Source organism: Lithobates pipiens, unplaced genomic scaffold (genome assembly GCF_037356315.1).
Source record: "Lithobates pipiens isolate NorthernLeopardFrog02 unplaced genomic scaffold, aLitPip1_a1.2 Scaffold_23, whole genome shotgun sequence".
Classification (NCBI taxonomy): Eukaryota; Metazoa; Chordata; class Amphibia; order Anura; family Ranidae; genus Lithobates; species Lithobates pipiens.
Genome location: NW_027507785.1, coordinates 54,444,554 through 54,457,358, shown reverse-complemented (window position 1 = coordinate 54,457,358; position 12,805 = coordinate 54,444,554). Strand labels below are relative to the sequence as shown.

The 12,805-nt window shown below is 43.3% G+C and overlaps 1 protein-coding gene across 3 annotated transcripts in view; it reads right to left on the bottom strand.

Moving 5' to 3' along the window:
• CCDC71 (coiled-coil domain containing 71) overlaps window positions 1–12,805 on the bottom strand; it is a 92,403-nt gene that overhangs the window by 50,104 nt on the left and 29,494 nt on the right. Inside the window, exon 1 of one of the 3 annotated variants that reach the window (XM_077451643.1) lies at window positions 9,411–9,507. The exons of 1 other annotated variant lie outside the window; for it this stretch is intronic. Coding sequence is in view for 1 of the 2 variants with exons in the window: in XM_077451640.1 (XP_077307766.1) it covers window positions 9,162–9,196 (35 nt within the window). In the remaining variant the exon portion in view is untranslated. Of the gene's footprint in view, window positions 1–9,161; window positions 9,303–9,410; window positions 9,508–12,805 lie in introns of those variants that run through there. One more of the 3 variants, XM_077451640.1, reaches the window with a different exon arrangement.

Here is a 12,805-nt window from a genome sequence, read left to right as displayed (position 1 = left end):
CCCCCTTTACATCACAACTTCCCCTTCACAACCCCCCCCCCCCCTTTACATCGCAGTCCCCCTTTTTACAATACATTCCCTCTTTACATCACAGTCCATTACAGAACCCTCCCCCTTACATCACGGCTCCCCTTTACAGTACAGCCCCCTCTTTTTATTACAGCTCCTCCCTTTGCATCATATCTACCATTTAGCTCACAGTCCCCCCCCTTTACACTGCCATCCCCTCCTTTACATCAAAGTCCCCCCTTTACACCATAACTCCCTCTATACATCACATCTCCCCCTTTAAATAGCAGCTCCCCCTTTACAATACAGTGCCCCCTTTTACATCACATCTTTCCCCCCTTTACATCACAGTCCCCCTTTTTTACAATAAAATCCCCTCTTTATATCACAGTCCATTGCACCCCCCCCCCTTACATCACAGACCCCCCTTTACCATGCAGTCTCCTCTTTATAATCCAGCTCCTCGTTTTGTATCATAGCCCCCTTTAGTCCACAGCCCCCCTTTTACATTGCAGTCCCCTCCTTTACATCAAAGTCCCTCCCTTTACATCACAGCTCCCCCTTTACATAGCTGCTCCCCATTACGTTGCAGCATCCCCTTTACAATACAGTGCCCTCTTTTACATCACAGCCCCCCTACCCCCCCCCCCTTTACAACACAGTCCCCCTTTTTACAATACAATCCCCCTTTACATCCCAGTCCATCGCAGTCTCCATTTACATCACAGCTCCCCCTCTACATCACATCTCCCTCTTAACAGCAGACCCACCCCCCACCTCCTATACTGTCATCATTCACCCTTTTTCCAGTCCTACCTTACATAGCAGGGCAAAGGGCAGGATGTTTGACAGGTCTGGATGGGGGACGGGAGCTTTACAAATTTTCCTTCTATCAAGAAGGGGATTGGTTGCTAGGACCACCCTGTGTTGTAGCAACCAATAACGAGCGTAGTACCACCCTGTGTTGTAGCAACCAATCACGAGCGTAGCAACTAAGTGGGGCAACTCCTGCCCTCCATCCAGACCTTTCCCACCTCCCCCTGCTGTTATAATGTGTAGATGACAAAAGCGTCAGGAAGAGAGGACATGGAGGCCACTAAATGGTGTGGCCGTAGCAGTCCTGACAGGACTGTCACATGACTGGTTCCAGTCCACAATTCACCTTTTAGCGATACCCGTTTTACAGGATTTTTTACTATTATACAAGTCTTATAGTTTCATAGTTAGTAAGGTTGAATAAAGACACCAGTCCATCCAGTTCAACCTGAGTAAGCGTCTACAATTGTCCCTATCCCTGTACATCGCACACTCACATTGGTCCCTACCCTCAAGGAGCCCACAATCCAAGGTCCCCATTCATATACTAGGGTCAATTTTGGACAGAAGCCAATTAACCTACCTGCATGTCTTATATAGTGCATACAGTTTGCACAGCGCTTTACAATGTAACGGAGACGGCACAGTCGCAAAACAATTAAAAAAAGGTTATGAGAGCTTACAATCTAAAAGGGATGGCCAAGTGATACAAAATTTATATTAACTATGTGGGGTTGAGTTGATGGAGAAGGTAAAAGTTCAGTGGTTTGGTGGAGGCAAGATAGGCTTCCTTGAAAGAGATGAGTTTCCAGGGATCTCCTAAAAGCAACCCCAGTTTGAGATAGTCAGACAGATTGGGGTAGAGAGTTGCAATGGATGGGGGAAGGCTCTGAAGAAGTCCTGGAGATGAGCATGGGAAGAGGAGATGAAGGAGCTAAAGGGCAGGGGGACTTGGGAGGAGCGAAGATGGTGGTTTGGGTGATATTTTGAGATGAGGTTGGTGATGTAGCTGGAGGCAGTTGTTAGTGGCTTTGTATGTTAATATTTGGAATGTTATTTGTTGGGCAAGTGGAAGCCAGTGGAGGGCTTGGAAGAGAGCGGAAGGTGGAGGGAGAGAAATCTTTCAGCAGCATTCATGATGAACTGAAGGGGGGTGGGGCAAGACCTGTGTAGAGGTGTCCAACGAAGAGTAAGTTGCAATGGTCGAGGCAAGAGATAACAAGGGATTGAATTGGTTTCATTGGATAAGAAGAGGTGTATTTTAGAAATGTTATGGAGGTGAATGTGACTTGGATTTGGACAGTGATTGGATGTTGCGCTGAAAGGAGAGGTCAGAGTCTAGGATTGCACTGAGCACCCAAGTATGAAAGGAGACATTGGTTGAAAAGACCGGGAGGACTTTCTGATGGAAAGTTGTATGGACACAAGACTTCTACTTTGGGGGTTGATTTACTAAAACTGGAGAGTGCAAAATCTGGGGCAGCTGTACATGGTAGCCAATCAGCTTCCAACTTTAGCTTGTTTAATAAAAGGATAAGTTAACCTTTGGGAACGTGTTACATGTTCCACCCGATTTTAGGGTGGAACATGTAACATGTTCCCAGTGCTGCAGCTGCCGCCTGCTGCCCCCTTCCCTGTGGCAGCAGCACGGGAAGAAGTTCATCGTACTAGCTGCCACTGTTTGAAAACAGCGCGGCCGTACAGAGCTCCGCCCACACAGCAGCATCATTCAGACACACAGCTCAGTAGAGCTGCACAATTGTTAAAAAAAAAAATCGTGATCTCGATTCAACCCCCCACAATCTCTAATTCTTTCATATAACAAGTGGAGAGACTTATCTGCTCAGGCCGCGTACACACGGGCGGATTGTCTGTCCAACTTAGTCCGCTGAACCGTGTTTCAGCGGACAATCCGCTCGTGTGTGGGCTTCAGCGGACTTTTTCAGCGGACAATCTGACAAACAAAGTCTTACGGAATTTCCGGAAGACAGTCCGTTCAAACTTGGTTTTGTCTGTCCAAACTTGGTTTCAGCGGACAGTCCGCTCGTGTGTAGGCAAGTTGGACGGACTAAGTATGGCGCATGCTCAGAAAGGGTTTACACGGCCGAAGGTTGCATTGCAGTGTATAGGACGTCGTTTTTCTAGTCCCGTCGTACGTGCTGTACACGTCATCGCGCACGCTTTCAGCGGACTGTCTGCTCATCGTGTGTGGTCAAGTCCGTTCATTCAAATTTTGAACGGACTGTCTGTCGGATTGTCTGACGAACTTAGTTGGGCAGACAATCCGCCCGTGTGTACGCGGCCTCACTCAGCTTTCAAAAGAAAACATCCAGGCAGTCTGCCAAGTTTTTAAACCAAGTGTAAATGCAGGAAGTTTAACCACTTAAAGTCTAAATCTTTTTCTGACTCTTGTTTTTCAAGTTAGAAAACTACTTGGAACCCCCAAACATTATATATCTTTTAGCAGAGACTCTAGGAAATAAAATTGCTGCAATATTTTATGTCACACTGTATTTCTATTTGCCCAGCGGTCTTTCAAATGCAATTTTTTGGGAAAAAATACACTTCAATGAATGAAAAAAAAAAAAAAGTAACGTTAGCCCAATTTTTGTTATTTTAATGTGAAAGATAATGTTTCACCGTTAGAACCGTGATCTATCTTCTAAGCAAAATAATTGTGATTCTCATTTTAGCCAGAATCGTGCATCTCTACAGATCAGTGTGTCTGAATGAACTATAAGCCTCGGTATCGTTAGCGGCTGTCGGCTTGTAGTTTTCAATGAACTACCACAGCGCTGTCCTTTTTTTTTTTTTCTCCTTCACTGATGTGCACTGATGAGGTTGCATTGATGGGCACTGATAGGCTGCACTGATGAGGTGACACTGGTGGGTACTGATGAAGAGACACTGATGGGCACTGATAGGCGGCATTGATGGGCACTGATGAGGTGACATTGGTAGGCACTGATGGGCACTGATATGTGGCACTAATAAGTGACATTGATGAACACTGGTTGGCGGCACTGATAGGTGACATTGATGAGGAGATACTGGTGGGCACAGATTGGCAGCACTTTTGCAGAAGATAATTATCTGATTTTTTTTCTCCTCTCTTCCACTCGCTGATAGCGTGAGAAGGAGCAGTGAATAGAGCCAGTAACCGGCTTCTGTTGACATTGTGATCAGCTGTGATTGGACACAGCTAATTACGTGGTAACGAGCCACTGTTAGGCTCTTTACCTCAATCCGTATTCAACAGTGTCACGATGACACTGTGAACACAGAGCGTGCCGCCCACATCCAGCTGCAGGGGAGCGGCGGGCCCCATCATAGGAGGCTGTCATATGATGGCCTCCCAGAACTGGATGACTGCGCTATAGCTGTCAATCGGCTATAGCGTGGTCGGCAAGTGGATAACGACATGTTGATGAATACAAAACAGCATTCATTTGTGTCTTAAGCTGGGTACACACTTCATTTTTTTGTTTTTTGTCCAACCCCCCAGGGTTGAACAAAAAAAACCTGCCAGTTCCGTTTGGAGACGCTGTACTAACCATGTGAGGTTAGTTCAGTGATCTCCCCCGCTGAGCTGTTGTGTTCTGACAGGGGGGCAGCCATTGGCTGAGGGCGATGATCAAGAGTCAGACGAATGCTGGTTTTGCAATGGCCGGCTTCTGTCGGACAGACCGACATAAACACGAGCCGAATGTCGGCCGTTTTTCTTTAAACTGCCTTGTTGTCTCCCGACATTCGACCCGCGTGTACCCGGCTTTAGGTGGATGTCAGTCTGAAGGAGTGGGCATTCCTAGGCAGGCTGTATTTGCATGCAAACTGCCCTAGGTAACGCCCACATCTGATACCAAGCCTCCGTGATTGGAAGAACTCAAATCCAATGAATGAAAAGAGCAGACCAGGGACAGTCAGGCTGGTTAAAAAAAGGACTGGATGATGCTGGATGTCCCCTGGTCACGTAATAAAATGAGCTCCATCTGAATTTCTGCCGCTTCTAATGCACATTGTGAGAAGCTCACAGTGTGCGGTGACATCAGAGTCAGCCATTTCAGTCCAGGAGAGGAGCCTGCACAGCTGTGCAAGACTGAAGGTGAGGCTGGAGCTCAGCTTTAAATCTCTACAGCTGTCAGGGGAATTTGTGTGCATTGCAAAAGCAGCTGCTAATGTGTCCGGATTGTATTTTCACCTGTCAGGAGTAATCAGCTTCCTGTTACCAGACAAGTTCAAAAGGAAATCACTGTTTTATGTTGTCATTTTGCTCGGATGCTTATAATAATCTCACCGCTGCCTGGACAGTTTTCCGCCATCCACAAGTAGTTTTGATTTTCCATTACACGTGTATGAACTTTTACCCCGTAGGCCGTAATTATTTTTCACACTCTCTCTCCCCGCCTCCTTCCTGTTGAACATCACCAGGCAGCTCACATCCACCTCTCACATCCACCTCTCACTCTTCTCAATCTACTAAAGTACGTATTTCTGAGCTCATAATACACACCAACCACTCCCACTGCCAGCCTGATTTCAGCTATCAGGTGGTAAATATAAAGCCAAACTCGGTGTAAACTACTGTAAGCTAACTGGGAGAGAGTTACGAGATCACACCGTCATAGCTCCCAGCTGTCCCTGATTTCGAAGGGACTGTCCCTGATTTGGAGCAATGTCCCTCTGTCCCTCTTTCCTCCTCATCTGTCCCTCATTCTGGTCTGATCTATATAGATGTATATAAAATGCACTTTTTATCTATCAAAGTGTTTTCCAGAGCTAAACCTTTCATCTGATTTATAAATTGCTGCATTTGTAAATTCCAAATATAAAGGAATAGTAGTGGTAAAAAAAAAAAAAACTTGTGAGTTTAACCAATTTCGTATTTTTGTACAATTCTCCTTTAAGGGGGCGTGGCAAGGGGTGTGTCTTATGCCTGCATACTTTTGCTGATAGGTGTCCCTCATTCCCATCTCAAAAAGTTGGGAGGTATGTACCTTACACATAAAACTGAGTATCTTGAAGCGGAACTACACTGCATCTGAGCATTACAAACAAAAAAATGATATTTTATTAATTAATTGAATTTTTTTTTTTTTTTTTTTTATATTACAGGTACTTATATAGCGCCGACAATTTACACAACATTTATATATATATATATATATATATATATATATATATATATATATATATATATATATATATATGTATATAGTACATTCACATCAGTCCCGCCCTACAATCTAAGTTCCATAATTCACATTCTTACATACCCATACTAGGGCCAATTTACACAGGAACCAATTAAGGCCAGCCATACATGGTTCAAATCCTGGCTGGTTCAGCAGGAGCCGCCCCAAGATTTCCAACCGTTAATGGGCAAGCCAAATGTAGCCAACGCTAGGGAAGCTATTGGCTACTGGCTATGAACTTCCTTATTCTAGTCCAGTCATACGTCATCACGTTCAAATCCGTCGGACTTTGGTGTGATTGTGTGTGGCCAAGTCCATTAGTTCAGAAAGTCCATCGGCCAGACTTTTCGACAGCAAAATATGGACAATTCGATCGTGTGTGGGCTTCATTGGACCTTTGCTGTTGAAAAATCAGATGGACTTTAGATGTAGAAAATGTTTCAAATCTTTCCGACGGACTCGAGTCCGGTCGCAAAATCCGTTCGTCTGTATGCTAGTCCGACGGACGAAAACCGACGCTAGGGCAGCTATTGACTACTGGCTATGAATTTCCTTATTCTAGTCCGGTCATACATCATCACGGTCTAATCCGTCAGACTTTGGTGTTATTGTGTGTGGCCAAGTCCATTCGTTTAGGAAGTCCGTCTGGAAGACGTCGGACTAGCATACAGACGAACGGATTTTTCGACTGGACTCAAGTCCGTTGGAAAGATTTGAAACATGTTTTAAATCTAAAGTCCGTCTCATTTTTCAACAACAAAGGTCTGCTGAAGCCCACACACAATCGAATTGTCCAGTGGATTTGGTCCGTCGGACCTAGTCCGTCGAAAAGTCCGGTCGTGTGTACGCGGCATAAGAAGTGAGGGGAAATCTTCTAATCAGCACACTTGTTCCATGGACAAGTAGAGGAAACTTCCCCTCACTTTGGGAGATGTCTACAAACTTTCTGTTGCATCTCTGAGACAGGAAGCAAAAGGCAATTTTCCAACTGGTACAGAGATAGCAAAAAATAACCTGACATGGGTTTCTAAGCCTTCTCTACCCCATCCAAAAAAGTTTGGGCTATACATACACTTTAATCCTTTATGTGCCACCTGCAAGGAGTTACCACCTTAGATTCTAAACTGCCTTGGAAGATTATCTGGCACCTTTCCTAGTTGACCCTATGCCAGTGATGGCAACCTTGGAACCCCAGATGTTTTGGAACTGCATTTCCCATGATGCTCAACTACACTGCAGAGTGTATGAGCATCATGGGAAATGTGGTTCCAAAATATCTGGGGTGCCAAGGTTTGCCATCACTGCCCTAGACTGTTTTGTGTGTGCTTATGTGGTGGAGTCATTAGACTGTAAGCATCTCTGGAGACAAGTGTTAATAAAAATGCTATGTACTCTACCATGTGTTCTGTAATATTCTGGGTGGTATATAAAAAAAAAAAAAAATAAATAAATATGCGATTTCCTCTTGGGCAGGGTTATTCTTGTTTGTAAATCCTCAACTTCAGCCTACTTGTATTGAAGGGTCTTCCTGTCTTTATGGAAGTATACAAGAGTCCAATGCCTATATCAAACAACTACATACACACATCAATGCAATCTTCATACAACCAAGATAAGATATTTTCAACAACCTCGAAAGTTGTAGGGAGGCCCACATTCAGTAGGCCTCTGATAACCTTCTTTGGCTAACACTGAGGCCATCCTTGCCCATTTTCCCTGCTTAGACCAACTCAAATTGTATATATTCTGTGCCTTGCTAGACAGATGTGGTTATCTGTTATAGGCATTGGACTCTTATATCCTTCCATAGAGTCCAATGCCTATAACATACATACTACATACACACACCAATGCAGCCTTCATCCACCAAGATATTTTCAAAAACCTTGAAAGTCAAATCCTCAACTTCAGCCTTCTTCTATCGAGGGTCTTCCTGTCTTTTTGGAAAGATATAGGTGTCCAATGCCTACAACAGCTAACCACATACACACACCAATGCGGCTTTCATACAACCAAGATATTTTCAACAACATCGAAAGTCAATTCCTCAACTTCAGCCTCCTGGTATTAAAGGGTCTTCCTGTCTTTATGGAAGGATATAAGGGTCCAATGCCCACATTCACACACCAATGCGGCCTACATACAACCAAGATAAGATATATTTAACAACCTCGAAAGTCAGAGTGAGGCCCACACTCAGTAGACCTCTACTTACCTTTATTGACCAACAGTGAGGCTACCCTCCCTGCTTAGACCGACTCAAATTGTCTATCCACTGTTCCTTGCTAGACAGATGTGGTTATCTGTTATAGGCATTGGACTTTTATATTCTTCCATAAAGGCTTATGGAAATATATAAGAGTCCAATGCCTATAACAGATAACCACATACACACACCAATGCGGCCTTCATACAACCAAGATAAGATATTTTTAACACCCTCGAAAGTCAATTCCTCAACTTCATGCTCCTTGTATTGAAGGGTCTTCCTGTCTTTATGGAAGGATTTAAGAGTCCAATGCCTATAACAGATAATCACATTCACACTCCAATGCGGCCTTCATACAACCAAGCCATTTTCAACAACCTCGAAAGTCAATTCCTTAACTTCAGCCTCATTATATTGAAGGCTCTTCCTGTCTTTATGGAAGGATGTAGGAGTAGGAGTATATATTTAACAACCTCGAAAGTCGGAGTGAGGCCCACACTCAGTAGGCCTCTACTTACCTTCCTTGACTAACAGTGAGGCTATTCTCCCTGCTTAGACCCACTCAAATTGTCTATCCACTGTTCCTTGCTAGACAGATGTGGTTATCTGTTTTAGGCCTTGGACTCTTATATCCTTCCATGAAGGCTTATGGAAGGATATAAGAGCCCAATGCCTATAACAGATAACCACACACACACACCAACACTGCCTTCATACAACCAAGCTATTTTCAACAACCTCGAAAGTCAATTCCTCAACTTCAGCCTCCTTGCATTGAAGGCTCTTCCTGTCTTTATGGAAGGATATAGGAGTCCAATGCCTATAAAATATAACCACATTCACACACCAATGCGGCCTACATACAACCAAGATAATATATATTTAACAACTTCGAAAGTCGCAGTGATGACCACGCTCAGTAGGCCTCTACTTACCTTCTTTGGCTAACAGTGAGGCCACCCTTGGCCATTTTCTCTGCTTAGACCGAATCAGAATTATCCATCTACTGTTCCTTGCTAGACAGATGCTAATGGAACCAGTGTAAAGGCACAGCCCATAAATGGCATCTCCTCCCCCTCCCCCACCAGCAGAGGATGTACCCTGCAGGTCTCCTGTGCATGACAGCTGCTCACAATCCTACACCCCATTAATACCCAAGGGATATGCAAAAGACTTAGTCATACCTCTTCTCCTTTTTTTTTTCCCGGCAGGGCGAAGGCCACAATTGCTGAATGTTAATGTGCTGTCAGTTAGGGAATGTATCAAAGGAACAGCCACGGGGTTTCCGGTGAGCAGTGAGCAGTACTGCCTCCCCTCCCCCACTTCATACTGCAGCTTTTTTCTTTTTTTTTTTCTTCTCCTCCTCCCCCCACACGCAGTGAGCTGTAGCCACACTGCCTGGAGCTTGGATACAGTTTCTATGCTGATCATTGGCAGTTAGAACCTTCCCTTGTCGCACTATTTTCATTCCACATGGAGGTGGGAAAACACCACACTCCCTGACCTTGCTGACGGTGGGGAAGGCTGTTAGGAATCAGAATGGTTTTGGTGCAGCTGGGGGAGCTGTAGATTTGCAAAACATTTGCTAAAGTAAGAGGGAAAAAAAATGAAAAAATTAATGCAAGCCACAATTGTAACCCTTTCTAAGCAATTGTAATACAAAGGCAACAACTGCATAATGGGGTGGTGCTGCATTTGATTCTTAGTTGCCAATGTAATTAGAAGGTTGTATTTAAACCGTTGGCACTATATAAATCCTGTATTATAATAATGGTAATCATTTTAATAAAATAATTTAATAAAATTTTTTGGCTATTATGGGAGTGCATATCCCTCTGGTATCACGTTGAATTTGTAAGGACCCTTTAATGCGGGTAAAAGAACAACCTTCCTAAACAAAAAAGGACAATGGTTTGAAGGTAGTCATTAGGCAGATTGGTTTGATATTCCCTGTAAATTGCCCATCTGCTGCCATACTAATTCATCTGCTTAGTGGAGGGTAGATGGGTCCTTAGGAACCTTTATAAGTGCATGTAGGTATTCCTGTTTAACTTTGATTTTGCAAAATTTTCAGTATTCTGAGTGGATCCAAGCCAGTTGAAAAATGTGTGGCCTTTTTAATAGACTTGTGCACAATGGAAAATTTTCGTTTAGTTTCGGTTCGTTGTCATTTGTAAAATACATCATTTCGTTCTGTTATATTCGTTATGTTAAGTTAATACATTTTCGGATAATTTGTCATTATTCGTAGAGTGTCGAATTAATTCGTTCGTATTCGTTGAAATTCCCTATTTATGTATGTATAGACATTCGTGATAATGATTCGTAGTTTGGAAAGTCGTTTGTTTATTGAATCTTTTAACACACACAATGACAACGCCTCTTCTCCTCGGCTCAAATACAATACAACACCCTTCTCACTCAGTTCTCAGGAATGCATTTTGCTAGTAATCCATCCTCCGGCACAAAATTAATTAGCTGATTGGACTATAAGATTTACTTTGAGCTGACCTTTTGTTTCATTAGATCTTTAAAGAATTACCGAATCATGTCGAATTCATTCAAATTCATTCGTTATATTTCTTTCGTATTCGTTGTAATTCGTTATTTTTTTATTCGGACACTCGGATGCATCCGAATATCCAAAAGATGCAAAATTCGGCCGAAGTTCGATTTGTTACAAAACGAATTGCACAAGCCTACTTTTTAACAGCCTTTGGTTTCTTTGAGGTTGGTATAAGATAAATGGATGCATCTTTACTTATTTTTCTTGGGATTGAAGAAACTACTAAGACATGTGCGATTCATTTTTGTTACGAATCAAAATTTGGCCACACTTTTCATTATTCGGATATATGGATCACAGTAGTTACGAATTTCAACATTAGCATGCATTAAAAAGGGGATCAACTGCAGAGATAAAACGATAATTCTCCCGCTCTACAAGACTCTGGTCCGGCCGCACCTGGAGTATGCTGTTCAGTTCTGGGCACGGGTCCTCAGGAAGGATGTACTGGAAATAGAGCGAGTACAAAGAAGGGCAACAGAGCTAATAAAAGGTCTGGAGGATATTAGTTATGAGGAAAGGTTGCGAGCACTGAACTTATTACTGCTTCCCAGCCCGGTTCCCAACTGCCCCTGCCCTTTCTAATTGGTCCAACGGTGGAGGAAGAAGGAGGGGGACTGAACTTCTGATGCCACGTACACACGGTCGGAATTTCAGCCAGCAAAAGACCTATGAGAGCTTTTCATCGTAAAATGCGACCATGTGTAGGCTCCATCGGATTTTTGCTGGCCGAATTTCCGCCAGCAAAAGATTGAGAGCAGGTTCTCAATTTTTTCTGACGCGCTTGCGTGTATGCAATTCCGACGCGCAAAAACTCACGCATGCTCAGATTCAACTGCGAGACAGAAGCTCCTGGCTATTAAACTTCCTTTTTCTAGCACCATCGTGCGTGTTGTTGTACGTCACCGCGTTCTTAACGGTTGGAATTTGCTCTGATCGTGTGTATGCAAGACAGCTTGAGCGAAATCCCGTCGGAATTCCGTTGGGAAAACCATCAGAGCTTTTTCCGACCAAAATTCCGATTGTGTGTACGCGGCATGAGAGACGGCGGCGCGGCCCCATCTCCCGGAAGTGGGGAATGGTAACTGTCAAAAACGGGTACCTGTTCCCCCCTCCCCCCTGAAAGGTGGCAAATGTGGCACCGGGGGGGGGCATGGATAAGCGGAAGTTCCACTTATGGGTGGAACTCCGCTTTAAGCATCCAAAATAACGTAACAACATAACAAATTAATTGCATCCATTCACTTGAGAGAACATTTGTTTGATGTGAAATAACGATTTCTGTTTATGTTTGGGTTGGATGGAGGTGGATCCATCAGAATCTTCAAATTAGAATCTCCAAATCATAACATAATGAATGAATTAGAAAATAATTTAGTTCCATTTGTTACTTTCATTCCATTTTTCTTTGTGCGTTGGACTAACATGGCAAAAAAAAAAAAAAAAGAGTTGAGTGATCCATCGAGTCTACCCTGGAGACTATATTACCAATATTTCTGGTCAAAAACATTGGTAATATAGTCAAAAAAATTCAGTCACGCTAATCTGATTGAACTTTTTGACTATGTTACCAATGTTTTGGACCAGGAAGGTGCTGTGGACATGGCATATCTTGATTTCAGCAAGGCATTTGATACATTTCCAAATAATGATGTAAATAATGATGTAATACAAAAGTTGTGCAAGCTAGGACTTAACCCTTAGATGGTTCAGTGGATATGCAGTTGTATAAAGGAGATATAGGGACCAGAATGGGGTTGTAAATGGGGTTCACTTAGAACAGAGAGCAGTCACTAGTGGTGTACCACAAGGCTCTGTACTGGCTCCTGTTCTATTTCTGTAAGTAATATACAGTAACTAAAGATTTGTTGGGCGAGGTATGTCTTTTTGCTGATGACACAAAGGTGTAGCTGGGATGACTCAGAGTATATAATTAACCTCCCGAAATATGTAATTAATATTAAAAGGAATATAGCCAATCTTCCAAAATAACTTCCGAAAATTTGACTGGAA